A 20,405-nucleotide genomic window follows, 5' to 3' on the forward strand; every position below is an offset into this window, starting at 1 on the left:
TTGTTGTGGCATCCGTGGGTTCTGTGGACCCCACTTCGTTAGATTTGGGAAACCTTTTGTGCTGTCTGTGTTCTATGTATCTTGTCTTAGTTTATCCTATGACCAACTACATATTTGAATTCCAACTATGTGAGATTCACACTACACTACTTAGATTATTAGCATGTTACATAACATTAGTACTATTATAGTGCCCTTTTATAGACGAGAGTTCTATTTTTGTTGTCGATGTAAAATTCTCATTGATAGTTTGGTTGTATGTACTTATTAGTGTGTGAACATGTTACGTTAGTACTATTATAATGCACATATATGATGGTTCACTTGATAAAAAGTTGAGTATATATCACAAAGATAAGAGTTTTATTTTTGTTGTTGATGTAAAATTCTTGTTGATGGTTAATTTGTAAGTATCTCTATAAGTGTAGTGAATACGTGAAATTCAATTTATTTAAACTTTTTATAAAAGAAATAGTAAAATACTATGGTGTCATGCTTCATGCTGCTATGCTATGGCTTTAAATTGAAAATCTTTGGTCCCATTCCTCCAACAAGAAAATAATAGTTGGTCTAGTCCTGATTCATTCCAAGGCTTAGCTTTTTTTTTTTTTTTTGAGCAAAATTCCAAGGCTTAGCTGTTGTTACTTCAATCCCACTTTCTATCTTTTTCCTTTTTTGACATGTAAACTTTGCTTGAAAAAGTTGAATAGTGGCAACTATAATGTAAATTATCCATGTTGAACTTTCTTGTGTGGATGTAAATTTGAAATTCTAACCAACTGGGGAGACTGATCTTTTAAACCATGGTAGAGATTGGAATAAACAACTTATTATTTCATAATTGTTTATTATGATTATTGCTTATTTATAAGTTATTTTTGTAGTAAAAGATAAAATTAAATGAGATTATTTTCCCATTTACTATAAACTATCTTGTAGAAAAAAAATCATTTTTAAATTATTTGTTGTATAAAAAAGCTTGGCACATTTTAAAAATGATTTTTTTGTGAAGACATTTTGAAAATGATTTGTTTGTTGATGGGCGTGAGTAGAGTCAACGAAATTTTTTAAAAATCTTGTTTTTAACGCCTACTATCTAACTGATAGGTTGTATTTAGGATTAAACTAATAATTTGAAGAAAAATATATGCAAAAAGTCTATTCAACTACTTAAAGTAAACTTCTATTAAAAATAGTTAAAGTATATTTCACATAAAAAGAAAAACTTGTTAAAGTAAACTTCAAATGCTTTTTATAATTAAAACCTCTATCTAAGCTATTTAAGCTTTTAACAAATAATTTAACAGTTTAATAGTTTACTATGATTAGTGTCCCATATGTTTACCCAACAAAAAAAGTGTCTCATGTTATATGTCCTCTAAAGTTATGTTTTTCTAGAGGATCCTCTAAAGTTATGTTGAATGGATTAGGAAATTTAATTAATAGAACGCCCCAAAAATTGTAATTAATATTGGCGTCTCTAATTTTAGCGCAGTAATTAATGATTGTAGACGCTTGTTAGCTTCTGATTTAGTAACATCTGATGTTAGGTTTATTCGGAAACAAGCCAACGAAGTCGCTCATAGCTTTGCTAGGGTAGCTTCGCGTTATGCTAGTTTCCATATTCATATTAGGATTCCATCTTGTATCTCTACTATTATTGTGAATGAAATGCAATAAGTTTCTTCTTGTCAAAAAAAAAAATCGTTAATTTATGTTATTAAGGAAACGTACAAGCCCTTTTGAACTCTTCAAAAGTAGGAAATGTACAAGCCCTTGTATTTTTCTATGAAATAGATATATTCGTGAATCTTTTGCTTAGATTACAATTTTATCTATTTTGTAGAAACATCTAAAAATTAAAGAAAATAATTTATATAAAAAGTAAAAATTGTGTAGATGAAGGACTAAAGTCACGAACCCCATCCAATCTTCATTTATGCAATAAAACAAACAAAGAAACAAAACCTTACGGTGGGAATACGCAACAAATGAGTGTCACTGTTATGAATCATCAATCAATGCAACACTTGGAAACAAGGATTGGTTGTTGATTGATTATAAATGCTTCTTAACTCCAATTCATGTGGAAGATGACATAATAGTATACACAACCATTTCCTTTAAATAAAAAGTATACACAACCACATCAAGGATTTAGAAGTTGTAGTTGAAGTTACATTTTTGTGCTCGTAGGGCAAGGGAGTTAATGCACACAAGGGAATTATTTATTTTATACGTTATTAAAATGAAAAAACAGATTTTAATTGTTACTTCTTCTAGTTCTAAGAGAAAGTTAGATCAACAAAAATTGATAAATTTGGATTCAATTTTAAACCAAATACATCAGTTTTTGTTAACTCAACTTTCTCTTATAAATATGATTAAATGGAGTATGTCTAAAATAACATAATTGAATTTAGAGGAACGTACCCCTTTAGTTTGAAAAAAGCACTCATCCGGTCTACCCTATGTTAACTCAATTAACTATTTTAACGATTTACAGTGTTTCTTTCTCATCACCGCGACCAATAACATGAAATGTCTCACCCTTTCGACCATTTGTTTATGATTATGAAACTACACCGATGTTGTCATAATTCTTGTGCCATATTTATTAGAGGAGTGTATCAAGTTTTCTTCTTGAAATGCCATAAAAATAAGGAAAATACCTTCCAATATTTTACACAATGTTCTACCTCTGGAGGCATCCACTACGTGTGTCTTGTGTGGTCGAGGGGAAGAATCAACTACGCATCTATAGGAGGAGACTTTGGGTCTTTTTGTTTTAGAATCACCTCTATGCGTCATTTTTCTCTTCTTTTTATCTAAAGAAGTGTTATTCACACATATTAGGATCTGTTTTTGTTTGGGAATTCTTCGTATAAGTGCGGCATAATTTGGTTTTTGCATTTTTGTGCGATGTAGTTGGATTTTTCTATTTTGGTTCTTGTTGTTTTCTATATGGACGGTCTTGATATAATTTTATTCTGCCAAGGTTTATTTCATTTCTTTAGCGTCGATTAATTGTGTTTTCTTAGCATAATTTGAGGGAAAAATAGAATAGGACTACTGAATTAAAAGGGGGAAATGTAGTGGACCAAAATAGATCAAATAAAAAAGAAGAATAGAACTAATATTGCACTTAACTATGTTTCACTTGATCCAACGTAATCTTGTTGGATGCACACCATAAGTAAGTTTCTAAAGCAGTATTCTAAATGATATAATAAACTGGGGTGATATACTGATATCTAAAATTTATGTTAATTTTTTGAGCAAAAAATTTATGTTAATTAACAATAACAAGTAACCGCCGATATGATATATTCTAACTCGTTAATTGATTAAAGCAAAAATACATGCATGCAAAGATACGTGTTTTATAGTTATGTTTCACACATACAAAGACTCGTTTGGAGCTTCCTATTTCGACCCAATACTATATAGTCTTCACCTATAACAACAATATTTGTTTGTGATTGAAGAATTATGGCTTCAACTGCAACATATTTGGGTCATCATAGTGTGATATAATCACAAATAATAACGACACCGAGTATATAAATGTCCCACATAGACCAGAACAGAAAATATATGAGACTTTATAAAGTGAGATTAAGCATTTGATGTATTCTTCCAACTCAAATGAATGGATATTTGTTTTAATTTGTTTTAAGTAAAATAAATTTAATTTGTTTTAAGTAAAATAAAATGATAAATTATTATAGTTAGTGAATATATATATGATACTACATTTTTTTTAGGGTTTAATAGCAGATTTAGCTTAGTGAATATATATATGATACTAGATTTTTTTTAGGGTTTAATAGCAGTTTTAGCCCTCTAACTTTTTGAAAGTTGCGATTTTAGCCCCCTAAGAAACAAAAACTACAAAACCGCCCCCTAAGTTTTGCACATGTGGCAGTTTTGGCCCCCAAAGCCAATTTTGACTCGGTCTACGCTGACATGGCATCCTAAGTGAGGTGTCACGTGTTATTTTTTTTAATTTTTTTTTGTCCTTGAGGGGCCAAAACTGCTACAGTTGCAAAACTTAGGGGGCGGTTTTGTAGTTTTTTTCTTAGGGGGCCAAAATCGCAACTTCGTGAAAGTTGGGGGGCGAAAACTGCTATTAATCCTTTTTTTAACAAACAAAAATAGATTATATGAACACCAACCAACTGAGAGTCATAAAGAACCTCAAAAGTTTACCGTCGCCACATAACAAAAAACATAAGAAACAAAAGGACTTAGTTTATGCTCATACAAACAAAAGACTCGACCACCGCATATATGAGTTTAAACCATGATTGACATTATAAGCTTTCAACCACCAAAACGAATGTAATTTGACCTTATCTAACATATAATGAATTGTATTTTTCTTAGCCTTGAAAACTCTGGTGTTCCGTTCGTTCCACATAACCCAAATAAGTTGCAAGAAAGAATGGCGAGCTTGCAATCCTCCAGAAGAATGAATAAACTGAACAAGATGATTCTGTAGCACATCCGGATCAGATAAAGATATTCCAATCTGAGATCTAACCATGTACCACAAAGGGGCGAAAACGGAGCAAAAACGGAACAAGTTGAGTTGTTTCCAATCCACCGCATCCAGAAACACAAAATTGAGATTCATGAGAAATGATGTTACATGTCACCAAAATGTCCTTAGTCGGTAACCTGTTCCGAAAGAGCCTCCAAACCAAAAAAAAAAAAAAAACACCACCGCCCCCTACATGCAAACGACCCCCTTCTTCCTCATACTTAGCACACAACACCCTATACCATAAACTCCGAGTTTCCTTCAACATCTTCCAACACTATTTGCCTAGTAAAGCTAAATTAAACTCATGCATCCTCCTAACCCCCCAAGCCTTCATTTTCTTTTTTTCAAGCAAATAGTATCCCATTTAATCTAGGATATCTTCCTAAAATTCTCACACCCACCTAGAAAAGAGCATTAAGAATGGATTCAAGAGAATAAATAATACATGAGGAAAGCCTTGAAGGAGGAAAGAAAGTAGACCGGAATGAAGGACAAAACATACTAAAGAAGAATCAGACATCCTCCCATAGATAAATTACGACTCTTCCACCCCGCCAACCTTCTTTTAATCTTATCAATTAGAGAATACCAAAAATTGCTTCCTTTTTAGGAGAAAAAGTTTGTTAATAAAGTTTTACGTAAGGGATAGATGTGTAAACTTTATTATTTATTATTTTTGAAACAAATTATTAGAAACCTGTTTCCTTAATTTTTGTAAATATATCACATTTGTTTGTTGTTCCACTTACCATCAAAGTAAAAGTAATTCCTAACGTAGTTAGTATTACACCACGAGAAAACTCCACCTTAGTTTATAGTTGTTACTTGCATTGTAAGCTAACTGCACAGTTAGTTAGTTTCAGTATTTGATACATGCTAGTACACCATAGCTTAATGTGAAGAGACAGTTGTATATAATAATATAAATAGTAGATTTTTTCCCGATAATTCTCTCCTAAATAAAATTTTCTAACCATGACCAAAAAAGCCATATAATAGATCATAATAGTAATGATCTCTCCTAAATCAAACCATACAAAAGCTCCAATGCATAACATCTAAATCATTCATTGTATAACGATAGTAGATACAACTAGATCGTCTACCCGTGCTGCCGCACGGGTCATATATAGTTAAAAACGTAATTTGATGAAATATAAACGACAATGATTGTTTTTTGATAACAGAACACGATTTTCTTAACGTAGAGTTTAATAAAAGTACGATCAAGACACGGCAGTATTGGATACATTGCTTTTAAATAAATTCGCTTGATGAAACACAATAACTCAGCAAGAAATTTAAAAATGCCAAACATGTGTCCTGTTGCATTTAAGCAGACTAATTTGCATCAACAATCCATATACAGCTTAATTAGACGTTGTCATATACAGCTTGTAGTTTAGATGCTTAGCCTCTACAATCCATGGAGGTCGTTAAGGCTTCCCCAACTATAAGTTATGATACTGTGATCAAAACTTTTTTTACCTAACCACTATATGATAATATTAAGTATATAGTCCCTAACAGTTTTATACTTATGTAGAATGATATAATTTAATTAGGAATAAAATGATTTTTAACGTGTTGTCAAATGTTCATCAATTTATAATTGTCATATAAATGACTATATAAAATATGAAATACTTATAATATAAGGTCATAAACTTAAAAATTTCAGTTAATGGACCTAGATAAACTAATTTAATATTTTTCAAAATGCAAGGTACCATTTATCAAAATGAATATTTGTGATCATTGGAGATGACCATTCACAAACCGACGGGCCAAAGTATGCTTGAAATGTAACCAAACATAACAATTTGCTAAAAACTATTAACAAATTGCCAAAATTCATCTCAAATATCATGTGCAAAAAGTAAAAGATGAAATTCGGAAACATCTGCACAGATAGCTTTGTAATAATAGCATGTGTTTAAGCTAATAGGCTTACAAAAACAGTCAGAATAAACACATTACATATGTAAAACACTTGGACTGATAAATGTAAAACCTCAAACAGTTGAAACATCAATAGGAGGAAATACTTTCCTTCAAAAAAAAAATAGGAGGAAATACTTAGATTGATTCAGACAAAACAGCTAACAAAAAGATAAACGGGAAACAAACAAAAGGCTGTAGGGCCTAAGGTTCAAAAAACATTACACCAAAATGGGAAATAGTCTAAAGAAAATAAGCATAACATATTGATCCAGAACCAACACAGAATCTGGTATCAGACAAAACAGAAATTTAAAATTACGGACTTCATCCTCCCCATTAGTTCAGTTTCTCAACCTTGACACATATCATCTTTTGCGGCTTGTTAATTGATCTTTCTCCAATCTCTTCGGTGCCAAGTATAGCAGAATCCTCTGCATCAGCAGACCTTTTCCCTCCAGATTTGCTACCAGGTGTTTGCTCGTTATCCACCAGATCATTCCCAGTTTTGGTTGAATCACCAAACTCAATAAGGCGGCTTTGTAAATGGAGAAAATATTGCATTATTAGTTTAATGTTTCCCATGGTTCAAAATATTTAAAAAACATTTAAAAAGTGCAATCTGAATCGTTTATACCTCCAATTGCGTTTCACCAATCTGTGTTAGCGGAACATTGTTATTGCAAGAATCATCCTCTTCAGCAATCTGAAAACAATACATTTTGAACTTAATCTTAAAGTGAATGATCTAATTTAATTTACGTAATAGAGTCCTATAAAAAATTACCACCTTAATGTTATGTTTCTCAATAAACCCTTTGATCAGATCAGCATCATCTGAAGTCCTCTTGACACCATAATTTCGCCAATTGTGTACCAAATTCCAATCAGTGATCTCAACTTTAAACAACATCTTTTTACCAACCAACAGCCCCAGTTCTTTGGGGTAACCAAGAGAATTGCTGGCCTGTAGTGTAAGCAGATAATCATCAGAGCTCAAAAGCCATACCACGAATTGGCAAGGTTAATACAGGATCAAATTTGTTTAGTTATATCACCTGCCCCTGAGTATCAATTAGGTCTTGAACACTCCTTCCCACATAATTTGCGACGTTACAGTCAAAAATGATAAAACTTGTTGATCCTGTATTGTCCATCACCTGGACATGCAACTTGAATCTGTAATGATAACAACACAATGACACAGTGAGTATTAATACAACAACCCAAGCAATCAAAATATATACGGTAATCAAATCACCTTGTATGAGCGTGACCCTTAATTGTTTACCTAGGAACAACATTCCTGCTCTGATTGCATCTAGCACAGAACATCCTTCCAGCAATAATTTTGATTCTGGCCGCACACTTGGTAAATGCATCATAATACCAATTGTACTCCGGCTCAATACCACAAATAGAAGCAAAAACTATCACATTGCATTGCTACAGATGATATAAAAAAATGTCAGATGTTTGCCTATTCTCCAGTGTGATTTATTTTATGTTCTAATTAGGGAAGTTAAGTTAACTGTAATACCTCATACGACTCAATCAATTCTTCAATTGTCATCATCTTTGACTGAAGCTGATCATCAGATAAAGGAACCATTAAGGTTCCAGATGCTTGACTAAGACCTTGAGCCACCTCAATTGCAGCACCACCAATCCTGTTAATGACAATCATACAATTATTAAGTTCTATAAAGGTGTTGATATAAGCTATAAACTGGTATGAACTCCAGATATGTTATTATTACTTGCTACGATACTCCTTAGCAGCCGGAAAATTATCATCTAAGATCAGCTTGGTGCCATAAAAGGCATTCGAGACACCCATAGCACCATAGTATTTTTTGAGTTTTCCCAAATGTAAAATCACCACGACAGGAGAGTTTGGGTCGTGAACAGTCAAGTGAGCATCCATTCTAATAGCATATTGATCCCACAAAGAACAATGGATCCTCTTACCCCTGTAACAGTCGTACCACATAAAGCAAATATCAAATATAGAGGACCTAAAAGGAATACATACAACAATGAAATGCAAAAAAAAAAAAAAAAGATAAGCATCATGTATACACATACTCATGATCCTCCAATGTTATGTCAATGAGCTTGCTTTTCTTGCCATTCACCTCTTTTTCTTTTAAGGCATCTCTTTCCACAACATACCAATTACATCTGAACATATAGCATGTAACGTGAATTTAACATCTATTATAAACTGAACAGAATTGCACATATATTAATTTTGGAATAAGTTAGTTACCAAGAGTAGATTTATAGGTGATTCCTCCTTCCACGTTATCATTTATAATGGTACTCAAAAACTTCAAGTAGAAAAGGAGAGTTAAGGTGGAAAAAAATGAATGAAGATATACATATCTAAACATGAGCATATATGAGTAGCATATTAAAAAAGCTCTTCCCTGTTGGGTTATTATTGTACCTTCAACCAAAAAGGATGAAAACAGAAACATTCCAGTTTCAATGCTTGCACGTCATACATTCATAAAGTTGCATATGCATTGGACCAATCTTTACATTTTAATTGCTAAAGTTACTTTGCCACTAAACCTTCACAGGAAAAACGAAAAATTACTTCTGTTTGCAAAATCCCAGTACGAAAAATCCTAAATTGACAAACAAACAAAACCCCAACAATTACCTTTATTTGTGAAATAAAAATCAAATTCAAAGTGTGAGATGAGAACCATGGGAAGCTATATTGTCACTGCAATACCTACAACCACCATTGAAATAAACCTGATGATGAACTACTCAAATCAATGATTTTTTTGGCAAATTGATAGATTTCTAAAGTTCTCAAAATGCCTGATCAAAACTGCAGGTTTTCATTAAGGTAAGAATTGGCAAAAATAGTTAAGAAAACGTAGATTATTATTCTCATAATCACTTTCACTGGAGTCAAACAACACCATAAAGCAATAAAATTTGATATCAAATAATTTCACAATGTAAAAAATCAAAGAAAAATTAACTATTTAGTTGTTGTCAAATTAACAATACCATATGATTAAGCCCATCTAACAATACCTATCTCAATTACCACCAATAGGAGAAAGTAGCGATAAATGTTCAACCTGAAGGTGACACCGTCGGCATACATTCAATTTTGCAACGTAGAGGTGATGGTGGGAAGGGCGTGGTTGAGCCGGGTGGAAGTTGTTGAGAACAACTATTTTCACCAGAGCCATAAATATGCAGGTCCTTAAGAAGATGAAGACAAACAATAACCGAAAAAATCAAACAGCCAAATGTCCTCCATATTTTATCTAATAAACAAATTCAGCCTCCAACAATGTTTTGAAATTTCCTCTCAAAAAAACAATGTTTTGAAATAGAACAATGATTGTTCACTCAGGCTGTAAAAAATAGAAAAATTGAAAATCAGAAGAGTGATTTACATGAACAAAGAAATGCACACAAAAAATCTGAGAATCAATTTTATGGGAATGAACACAACAAATTAATAGAGATAAAAAAAAACCTCACTGGAGTAACTTTCAACCTTGGTCATTCAATCCTTTGCAACATGGCGCATGATGTGATCTAAAACATAAAGTAGAAACGAATCAAAAGCCGAAATCTTCAATGCTATCATCAACCCAATTCGAATTAAATATTAACGATGGAATTTTTAGTTAAATGGATATCAAATTGAGAAAGAATAAAGCAAATAAGAAATTGAGGAAAAAGCAAATTGCATACCTTCTCGTTGTTATCGTCGCGACTCGTTGAGGTTCCCTCGCTGTTACCATCACGACTCGTTGCCATGGATCGGCCGCTGAGTTCAACTCCACTGGAGTTGAGAAAGGGAGGAGAATAAGAAGAGTACGATCATTACATTAACTTTCTGTGGTGGTTCAGATCTGGTTATGGTGTTCTCCGATCCAGCAATGAAATTGAAATGGGAGTGTAGAGAGAGAAAGAGGAAGATATGGTAAATTGAGAGAGAGAGGTCGGGGAACATAAGGTTGCCTTGGAAAATACATGCTTGAAGGGAAGAGAAAGAGGCTCAAGTGATTATTGAGCAGTGTGTATACCAATTGTTTCCCTATGCACGTGAATCAAATTTCAAGGAGTGAGATTTGATCAATGGCTGATATGATAATCTCCCCTAATTACAATGATCTAACGGTTGGGATAGATTGGAGCCAAAAAAGTAGGGTTAGGGGTTGGGAATTAGGGTAAGCATGTTTGCTAGGATTAGATATAAAGGATCATCCCAAAAAACAACCCTAAACTACTAGAGATTAACCAGAAGTCAATGAGTGCTCATTTCTCTCCTTATGTTTCAAAATCACTATCATAAATTACTACTAGAGAATAATTGCCCAAAAAGAAGTGATATTTGTACCCGCATAAGAAAAAAATAAGGAACATTACCTCATAAAAAAAATTAAAATAAAACGGAAGAGTTGGTGTATTAAAAAAATTAAAAATTAAAGATTTGCACAAAAAGGATTTCCACAGCCGGGAATCGAACCCGGAACTCATATCAATTGAATTTGCCTGGTGTGCTACTGTGGATTTTGTGATGTTCTTCCGCCAATTATTTAAATATACTGTGTGTCGTGAGGGAATTTTATTCTTCTTACCATAGTTATTTATTTATTTATATATAACCACTAGTTTTTTTATAAGAAACTGAAAGTAAAAACTAAGAACATCAAGCTAATCTACGAGTTTGAAAATGATTCATTTATCTATTTTTAAATTATTATTTATTTATGAGAAAGATAGACACAAGTGAAAAGTTAGTAAAAGTTACTAGTGATTTATTTATTAAAATGAATTCACTAATCAATCTCATTGTATATCTCTCTCGGAAATAAATAATAAATTGAGTTTAAAATATTGTGCATATTCATATTCGTAATCTACTACCCCTAACATCATTGGATAAAATAATAATTAAAAGGAACATATATAATCTAAAATGAACACTCAAAAGAAGGGAAATACGACCCATTTATGCTAGAAGGACATAATATTAGTTTTTTTTTGTCAAGTAGTCAAGTGAGTAGAGAAATTCACCTTACTGGTGAAATGTGGCGTGTCTAGGGTTCGAATCTCGACCCCTCCATATATTTTGCATTATCACTTAGCAAGTGAGCAGAGAGATCATTGTATTTTATTTATATATACTAGTGGTTGACGGACACTCCGTATATGTCTAAATGCTCTTTTTATTACGCTAATGCTTGTAAATTATAAATAAATTTTTATGAAATTTAGATTATGATTAAAATTATATGTAGAGATTTTTGACAGAAAAATTATATGTATAGATGTTTGTGACTGATTGTAGCAAGCCATATGCCTTTTTTTTAATTACACAACAATATTGCAAATATAAGATAAACTCTTATCACATTCAATGACACCAACAATATAACATTATTATAGAAAAATTTGTTTAAGAATATAACTGAAATAATCAGTGCGCGCGCGTGTGTGTTCATTCATAGTTTTATTACAAATGTGTGTCCATTCATAGTTTTATTACAAATGAATCACTCATAACATAAAAGAATTTGGTCCTTCACTTGCATGAACATAGATGATTAACTCAGTATCATATTGAGTTTGGCAAAGGCATGATGAATCACGAAGAAGAAACAAGAAAAACGTTAGAAAACGCATAAATGCGCAAAAATTTCAAGAGAGAATCAAAGAAAAGACAAGAAAATTTGCAAAGAATCAAGAGAAAACGCAAGAATTCCTGCGAAAATGGATGTAGATCCAAGAAGAAATGATGAAGAATGAAGTTGTAACTAACTTTCTAACAAACTTTCTCCGTGAAAATGAGAAAATGCACCAATACTTGACAAAGACACTCAAAATCATTTTTTTTTCTCTCTTTCATTTACACTTTTCTTAATTTGTGTGAAATGATCAACTGGCTCGGTTAAACTGGAACGAAGGGAGTATATTGTTAGAATTAATACAGTTGAATTTACTTTTTAACTTTTAATTAATTGAATGATACACAAAATTTAAGGGAATGTTTCTACTTTTATGTTGCTTTCTTGACACGTACTTTTAAAGCACGGTAAATTTAAGGATAAATACTTCAACTTTTAAATATAAATTTAAGGTTAAAATCATTTATAGAAGTAAAATCCACTTTACATAAATATAAAGGTTGTAAAATTGATTTTATCATGTTTAACTTCAAAAACATTCAATTCTACAAGCAACATCAATTCTCTTATAACTCATTCAAACATGATAAAATCAATTCTACGACCTCTAACATTATTTTTACCTTCCAATATTAAAACCAAACATATGCATATTATGTTTATTATATATTACTAATAAAATATTCCTACTTCTCAGACACCTTACTACTTACTTAAACACTTCACTAGCAAACTTAGCCACTAATCTTGGCCATCCTTTCATAAACCTTTTTTTCTTGTTTATGCCTTTTTCCTGAGTTTTGAATGCTTTGTGTTTTGCTAGATTTTCTTTCGATATAGTAATTATTTAGCAACTGAACAAAGTTTTAAATCTAAAAACTCAAATTTCCATAAACAAAGGAATTCTAAAAACTCAACAAATTTAAAATCATTTGGAACCAGCCATCAGCCATCTTTAGAGTAAAATTATGGCAATAACAATCATATAAATTATGACAGTAATCATTATTCGAATTGTGTGTTTTGTTCCGGACAACTTGAGGCAGAGAATCATTTATTTTTAGGTGTAGCTTGGTCGGGAGGGTTTGGTATTCGATTTTCAAGTGGATTGAAATGGGAGTGATTCTACACAGAAATATGGTCATTCTTCGTGGCTATTTTACAACTTCCTCTTGGAACAAAAAATATCGCAAAGGGCTAACTCTTATTTGGAAAGCTCGGAATGAGGTTATTTTTTCTTCGAAGAACTCGGAAGTGGAGGACTTGGTTGACGCCATAAAATCAACCTCTTGGAGGTGGTTTCTAGAGAGGAAAAAAGGGGGACCTTGTATGTATTTTGAATAGATTTTGAACCCACTGCTTTGTTTTAATTCTTGATTTGGGGGTTTGTTTTTAGGTGGATCGAGTACCCCTTGTACTTTTCCGTCTTGTGGGTTAAGTACTCTTTGCACTTTTCTCGTTATTCTAATAAATTTTGATGTTAAACCATATGAACCATCAAATCTTTTCTCCTTATAAAAACAGTAGCTTCATATAGTAGATACCGCCATCAATCTTGAATCCCAAAACCAACTAACGGTTTGATCAGTTGTGTAATCAAAACAATTTACATTTGTCTAATGTCAATCCTACTGCAACTGCGATTTTTATTCTCTCAACTAGAAAGTTAGAGAATATATATTGCCTCAACACTAAGATATAACATGAAATCGTAATTAGTATTCCAAGCCATACGACCTTTATTGTTTTAAAATGGTTCTTTGCAAACACTGTTCAATTTCTGCCGCTTAAATCAAATAGAAGTGATTCCTAACGTAGTTAGTATTACACCAGGAGAAAACTTCACCTTAGTTTATAGTTGTTACTTGCATTGTAAGCTAACTACGTACACAGTTAGTTAGTTTTAGTATTTGATACATGCTAGTACACCATAGCTTAATGTGTAGAGACAGTTGTATATAAATAGTAGATGTCTCAGCCCATAATTAATGAAGTCATTACTTTCATTCAATTTGTCTAGCCTGGAAAATTGGTAAGGCAAAATACTCAAGCCATAAACAAACCATCACAAGCATTTTCCAAATACTCAATTTCATTATAGCATATATCTTGCTCTACTAGAAAAGAATCAACCTGTGAGCAGGGCCATGATTCTCTCCTAAATCAAATTCTTCTAACCATGACCAAAAAAAAAAAACCATATAGATCATGATAGTCATAACAGCTAACGGCTAAGTCATAACAATACAAAAGCTAAGTCATTATGTGGACCCTTTTCTCCTAAATCAAACAATACAAAATCTTCAAGTCATAACAGATAAGTCATTGTATACCGATAGTAGATGGTATCAATCACCCAAAAAACAACCCTAAACCAGAATCAATTCAACGCCATGAGGACAAGTTTTTCGCTGGAGTCATAAGAGCAACCGCGCAACGATCAGTGTTGCAGTACTTCTTGTAGATTGCCCTCAGCTTGCTTCTCGGAGCAGCATAATGAAAGCTAACCATGAGTTTGGCACAATCCCTGACAACATAAACAAACAAAGATTACTTTCATTGTCACAAAACAAGCACATGCTCCTGAAAATAAACATCAGGCTGAATGTCCAAAACATAATTGTCTTGATATCATTATTACCTCACTTGTTCCTCAGAGTAGCCTGTGTAGTGCTTCAGAGTATCGGTCCAAAAAGGGCTCCTCTTAAGGGTTGATCTTGCTGCGTATACAGCAGAAGCAGCGATCATTGAAGGACAGTACAAGGATACAGTAGCATAATGCATCATAGACAGCTCAGCTAGGAAATTCGCCATATTTTCCATCTACATTGACAAAAACAAATTCCACAATCAAATAAGGTCATTACATTCCACACTGCATCAATCACACTGCACTTGAACAATTTACTCAATCAAAGTATAAAACTATAAAGAAATTCATACCTCTTTATCAGCTGGAGTGGAGGCTTTGATGTACCGAACGAGAAAGACATAAGGAGTAGGAACTGCTAAATTCCATTTCAGATTTCTTAAGATTGTTTTCTCCATAGCCAGAACTTGTTCTCTAACATATGCATAGTCTGATATGTGTGTTTGGGCATAAAGCCCACGTGATGTGTTTGTGTGTGAATGGGTAATAAAAACCCATGTCACGTGTTATTATAAAATAAAATAAAAAAATGTGTGTTGTGATTGGGCTTTTTGTGCACGTGTTAGTGTGTGAATGGGTTAAAAACCCATGTGTTTGGTGATTATAAAAGGGAATTAAAAATCCCTAGTTTCAGTACCGTGCGTGAAGAAATAATATAGAGGCGCAGCACTTTTTGAGAAAACAGAGAGCTTTACGAGACTGAAGAAGTTGATTTTGGGTACCGGTGCCAAAAGTGTGTTCGGCAAACGATCTCCGTTTCAGCTGAAATTTGAGTATGTAATTTTTGTTACCTAGTTTGATCCTTAGATAATTTTTCTAAGTAGTTTTGTCTTCGCTTTGTGTCTGTTTGGGATACCTATTTAGGGTTTGCTCTCTCGTTGTTAGAATCACCATAGTTGGTGATTATTTGATGATTGTCAGTTCCTAGAGGTTTAGGAAGATATTGATTGTAACCATTATTGTGATAGTGGAAGTTTTTGGCTGGACTAGGTCCCGTGGTTTTTATTCTCTCACATTGAGAGGAGTTTTCCACTTTAAAATTCTGGTGTTCTCATTTACAGTTTTTACTCCTTTTTATTGTTGCTTCTGTTGTTGTTGGTTGTGCTGGTAAATTTGATTGTTCAGGTTCCACAAAAAGAGATAATTTAAGCTTCCGCATATTCCGCTTTGCGCACTCTGATCCCAACAACTGATATCAGAGCTTCGTTTCTTTTTGTGGAAATTAGTTTTTGGTGAACAATGGAAGTCAACACAACTCGTATGTTGTCTTTGAATGGGTCGAATTATGCCCTTTGGAAAACTAAGATGGAGGATCTGCTTTATGTTAAGAAATATCATGAACATGTGTTTGTTGCAGCGAAGCCTGAAGATAAGACTGATGATGAGTGGACTCTACTACATAGACAGGTGTGTGGATACATTCGTCAGTGGGTTGATGACAATGTTTTGAACCACATTAGTGGGGAGAACAATGCAAAATCATTATGGGATAAGCTTGAGCAACTGTATGCGAAGAAGACAGGTAATAACAAGATGTTTCTTATAAAGAAAATGTTAGGTTTGAAGCTCCAAGAAGGGACTTCGTGTGCAGATCATTTGAATACCTTTCAAGGAATTATGAATCAGTTATTTGCTATGGGTATTAAGTTTGATGATGAAATTCAAGGTTTGTTTCTTCTCGGTTCATTTCCCGACTCGTGGGAGACATTTAGAATGTCTTTGTCTAATTCTGCTTCTGATGGTGTGTTGCCAATGAACCTTGTCAAAAGTAGTGTTTTGAATGAGGAAATGAGAAGAAAGTCTCAGGACTCATCTTTGGAGTCAGGGGTATTGGTTACTGAATCAAGGGGGAGAAACATGAACCGGTATTCAGGTAATAGAGACCAATGCAGAAGTAATTCTAAGAAAGTTATTGAGTGTTACAATTGTGGTAGAAAGGGGCGTAAACAGAGATTTTGTTGGGATTTGAAAAAGGAGAATGAGCACAAAGGTAAAGGAAAAAAGAAAGAAGAAGATGGTGGCTCGACTAATCTGACATATGATGATGAATTGCTTCTTGTTGAAGAGCATGATATTGTTGATAGTGCATCCAGTTGGGTGATTGATAGTGGTACTTCAGCACATGTCACTTCCAGGAGAGATGTTTTTTGCTCATATACTTCAGGTGAATTTGGTGATGTGAAATTGGCTCATAAAGGTGTGTTAAAGTGTGTTGGCCTTGGGGATGTTAATTTGGAGATGTCCAATGGGACAAAGTTAACTCTCAAGGATGTGAAGCATGTTCCAGACATCCAGTTGAATTTGCTTTCTGTGGCTAAACTATGTGATGAAGGTTATGACAACTTGTTCTCGAGGGATTCTTGGAAACTTACCAAGGGATCTATGATTGTTGCAAGAGGTACGAAATGTTCTAACCTTTACTTGACACATGCAAAAATAATTAAAGATGTGCATGTGGTTGAATCAGATGAGAAAGTTGGGTTGTGGCATAAGAGGTTGTGTCACATGAGTGAGAAAGACATGATTATGCTATGCAAGAGTAATGTGTTGTCTGACATGAGTAATCCACACTTGAAGAAATGTGATCACTGTTCTGTTGAGAAGAAAAGAAAAGTTTCTTTTGAGGTTCACTCACCTACAAGACCAGAAATTCTTGATTTGGTGCATTGTCATTTATGCGGTCCTATCAAGACAAGAACAATTGGGGGAAGCGCATACTTTCTAAGTTTTGTTGATGACCATTTAAGAAAGACTTGGGTTTACACCTTGAAGAGTAAAAAAGATGTTTTGAGCATGTTTAAGAAATTTAAGGTCTCAGTTGAAAGTGAAACTGGGAAGAAGTTGAAGTGCATATGCGTAGATAATGGAGGTGACTTTCTGAGAAAAAATGGAGTTTATTGTAGAGAGAACTTGATTAGATATCAGAGGTCTTTACGTTTTAATGGTGTTGCTGAACGGACGAATAAAATATTGGTGGAAAGAGTTAATTGTTTGTTGTTAGATGGAGGGCTTCCAGAACCGTTTTGGGGTGAAGCACTGAGCACAATTGTGCACGTCTTGAATCTTTCACCATGTGTGTCCTTGCAACATGAAGTACCAAAGATGATTTGGTCAGGTAAGAATGTTTCTTATGACCATTTACGTGTTTTTGGATGCAAAGCTTTTGTGAAGAGTCAGCAGTGTGTGTTTTTAGGCTATGGCCTAGATGGAGTTGGTTACAGGTTGTATGATCCTGTTTTGAAGAAACTTATCAAATGTTGTGAGGCTGAGTTCATTTGTATGATCCTGTTTTGAAGAAACTTATCAAATGTTGTGAGGCTGAGTTCATTGAAGACCAGCGATTGAAAGATATTGATAGAGTTAATGTTGATGATCCAACTCATGATGAAGACCGTGAAAATTGTCACGAGAGAGAGGTGCAGTTTGAGGTTGAGCCTGTTGCACATATAAAATCCACCCATGTTAGAAAGCCTTTGAAGAGGTACACTGCTGAAGGAGTTGCTATTGCAATTGATAATAGAGCACCTAATTTTGATTCTCAAGAAATGGAGAATGTTAATGCTTGCGACATAGTTGTTGGAAAGACAACTGATTGTCCACTTGAGTCGTGAGGGGGAGAATAAATGTGTGGTCCCACTTGAGGAGGGACCCACCCAACATGATATCCATACAAAGTCATTAACCTATACACACATATGAAAGACACTTTCAATAAACCATATAACATATAAGCATTGAGCTGATTTCATCAAAGTCACATTAAATAAATCACATAAAAATAAGGAAGTTTACCTCTGGTGCTCATTTCGCTTCATATTTTGATGCTATAAGCATTGAGCTTATGCCAACAAGTTGAAATTCCTCTCTAGGGACAGCTTTTGTGGACAAGAACCGGTCAACAATATTAAGAGTCAGATAGAAAGTTTCTGGCATGAGTTTGAATGTTCGATGCACGTCATTCCACCAGTCAACAAGAATTGATCTCCTCTTAGCCGTTATATCTGGTTGTGAAGCCATGTAATCATGTACTCGTACATCAACCTAAGTCATTCATGAAATTCAAAACATTAGAGAATGCCAACAAAGAAAGAAAGAAACTAGAGACATATATATAAAGAAAGAACACAAAACAAATCAAAGCAAAGCATAAAACATTACCTCAGAGAGTTTGTAAAAAGCGTAGATGTCATCAACGTACTCAGTTACAGCCAATTCATTATCCTTATCAGCAGTATCATGTTGGAACAAAATGTGTTTAACAATGAACCTTAAAGAGTTTTGATGATAACAAGGTATTAAAAATTGTAAATTGGACTAGCTAATATTTGTTCAAGTGTACAGGACCATAATTATAAAGTTACATCATCATTGGTTCTGAATGAGCAAATAAAGAGCAAAGGAAACAACAAAAATTTGAAGCTTGGACGCTCCTGAAGGCAACTTGTTACTGAAGAGAAAAAGCGCTCCTGAAGTTAAGTCGCTTCTGAAGTAAGGATAGTGCTCCTGAAGACAAGAAGTCCAGAAGTCATATCATCAGAAGCTGCATCATCAGAAGCTGCAGAAGTCACATCATCAGAAGCTGCCTCATCAGAAGCTATTTCACCAGAAGCTGAATCTCAACTGGATTTGCAAAAGATTCAAGAATTGAAGAATTATCAATGCAAAAGCTGTCTATTGGATTCGAAAACACAAACAAAGGATTAGTGGAATTTTGCAACGGTCATTTCAAAGGTGTTTGAAGGCTTGTGCTTGCAATTTGGACGAAAGCGTTGACATTGTACTTTGTACGAATTGTACAACCACGTTCTCCACTACTCTGTTTTGTGTCCACGCTACAAGACAAGAAAACAGCTCCAGAATACGGTTACGCCTGCATAGATGTTCCTTTGGATAAGGAATGGATTTCAAATTTGTTCTTCATAGGACAACAACCAAATCAGGCAAAAGATCATTGGTGAAAGATCAAGCTTCAACAACGACTCTTTGGTGTGCTGGCAATTTCACAACGTCTCTTTCACACCTCTATATAAAGGAGTGAAGACCTAGAGATTTGGTAATGCAAGAACGCTGAACGAAAGACTCACAAGATTTTCAGAAGTACCAAACATCTGCTGAAATTGTTCTGCATTCACTTAGAATTTCTGTGTCTCAAAGTCATATCTTAGAAATTCTTAAGTCCATTGAGTCTGTATCTGTTTTGTATTGTGAGCACCTCTGATTGTATATCAAGTGTTCAACCTTAAACAATTTTCTGTGTAATTTTGTTTAGTTAGGAAGTCTCTTGCAGTTGTGCTTGAGCAGGAAGTCTCTTGATTGTGTTCTTGAGCAAAGGAAGTCTCTAGCTTGGTAAGAAGATCAGAAGGGATGCTTCAACTGTAAGAAGCCTGGACACTTCATTGCTGAATGCCCTGATCTTCAAAGAGAAAAGTCAAAGGACAAATCAAAGAGGTCTACATTCAAACCAAGCAAATTCAAGAAGCAGATTAAGCAGAGTTTAATGGCAACCTGGGATGATTTGGGTAGTGAATCTGGATCTGATAAAGAGGAAGCTGATGAAGATGCAAAGGTAGCTGTTGGGTTGGTAGCAACA

The 20,405-nt window shown here is 33.9% G+C and overlaps 1 protein-coding gene and 1 pseudogene across 7 annotated transcripts in view; both read right to left on the minus strand.

The window, feature by feature from the left end:
* Positions 1-6,454: 6,454 nt before the first annotated feature.
* On the minus strand, positions 6,455-10,513 carry LOC146924648 (uncharacterized). 6 transcript variants are annotated; one of them, XM_085709580.1, is made up of 14 exons: positions 10,226-10,513; positions 10,026-10,066; positions 9,598-9,879; positions 9,162-9,236; positions 8,943-9,070; positions 8,763-8,823; positions 8,579-8,674; positions 8,251-8,463; positions 8,031-8,160; positions 7,782-7,936; positions 7,549-7,669; positions 7,281-7,457; positions 7,128-7,196; positions 6,455-7,028 (listed from the first exon to the last, which is right to left on the minus strand). In XM_085709580.1, the coding sequence occupies exons 8-14, from the start codon at positions 8,415-8,417 to the stop codon at positions 7,017-7,019; spliced, it is 831 nt and encodes a 276-aa protein (XP_085565706.1). In that variant the 5' UTR covers positions 8,418-8,463; positions 8,579-8,674; positions 8,763-8,823; positions 8,943-9,070; positions 9,162-9,236; positions 9,598-9,879; positions 10,026-10,066; positions 10,226-10,513; the 3' UTR covers positions 6,455-7,016. The 6 variants fall into 6 exon arrangements, with proteins under 6 accessions (XP_085565706.1, XP_085565707.1, XP_085565703.1 ...); XM_085709581.1 differs by having other exon boundaries at positions 9,551-9,879; XM_085709577.1 differs by having other exon boundaries at positions 10,010-10,066.
* A 3,726-nt stretch (positions 10,514-14,239) lies between these two features.
* LOC146924649 (G2/mitotic-specific cyclin S13-7-like) overlaps positions 14,240-20,405 on the minus strand; it is a 29,063-nt pseudogene continuing 22,897 nt past the window's right edge. Inside the window, exons 5-10 of the transcript XR_015011197.1 lie at positions 18,974-19,052; positions 18,608-18,856; positions 18,482-18,498; positions 15,109-15,253; positions 14,807-14,988; positions 14,240-14,692 (exon numbers count right to left, since the gene is read on the minus strand). The product of XR_015011197.1 is annotated as a G2/mitotic-specific cyclin S13-7-like (transcript). The remainder of the gene's footprint in view (positions 14,693-14,806; positions 14,989-15,108; positions 15,254-18,481; positions 18,499-18,607; positions 18,857-18,973; positions 19,053-20,405) is intronic.

This window comes from Medicago sativa, chromosome 5 (assembly GCF_051527215.1).
Source record: "Medicago sativa cultivar Bolivia chromosome 5, Bolivia_mono, whole genome shotgun sequence".
In the NCBI taxonomy this organism is placed as follows: domain Eukaryota; kingdom Viridiplantae; phylum Streptophyta; class Magnoliopsida; order Fabales; family Fabaceae; genus Medicago; species Medicago sativa.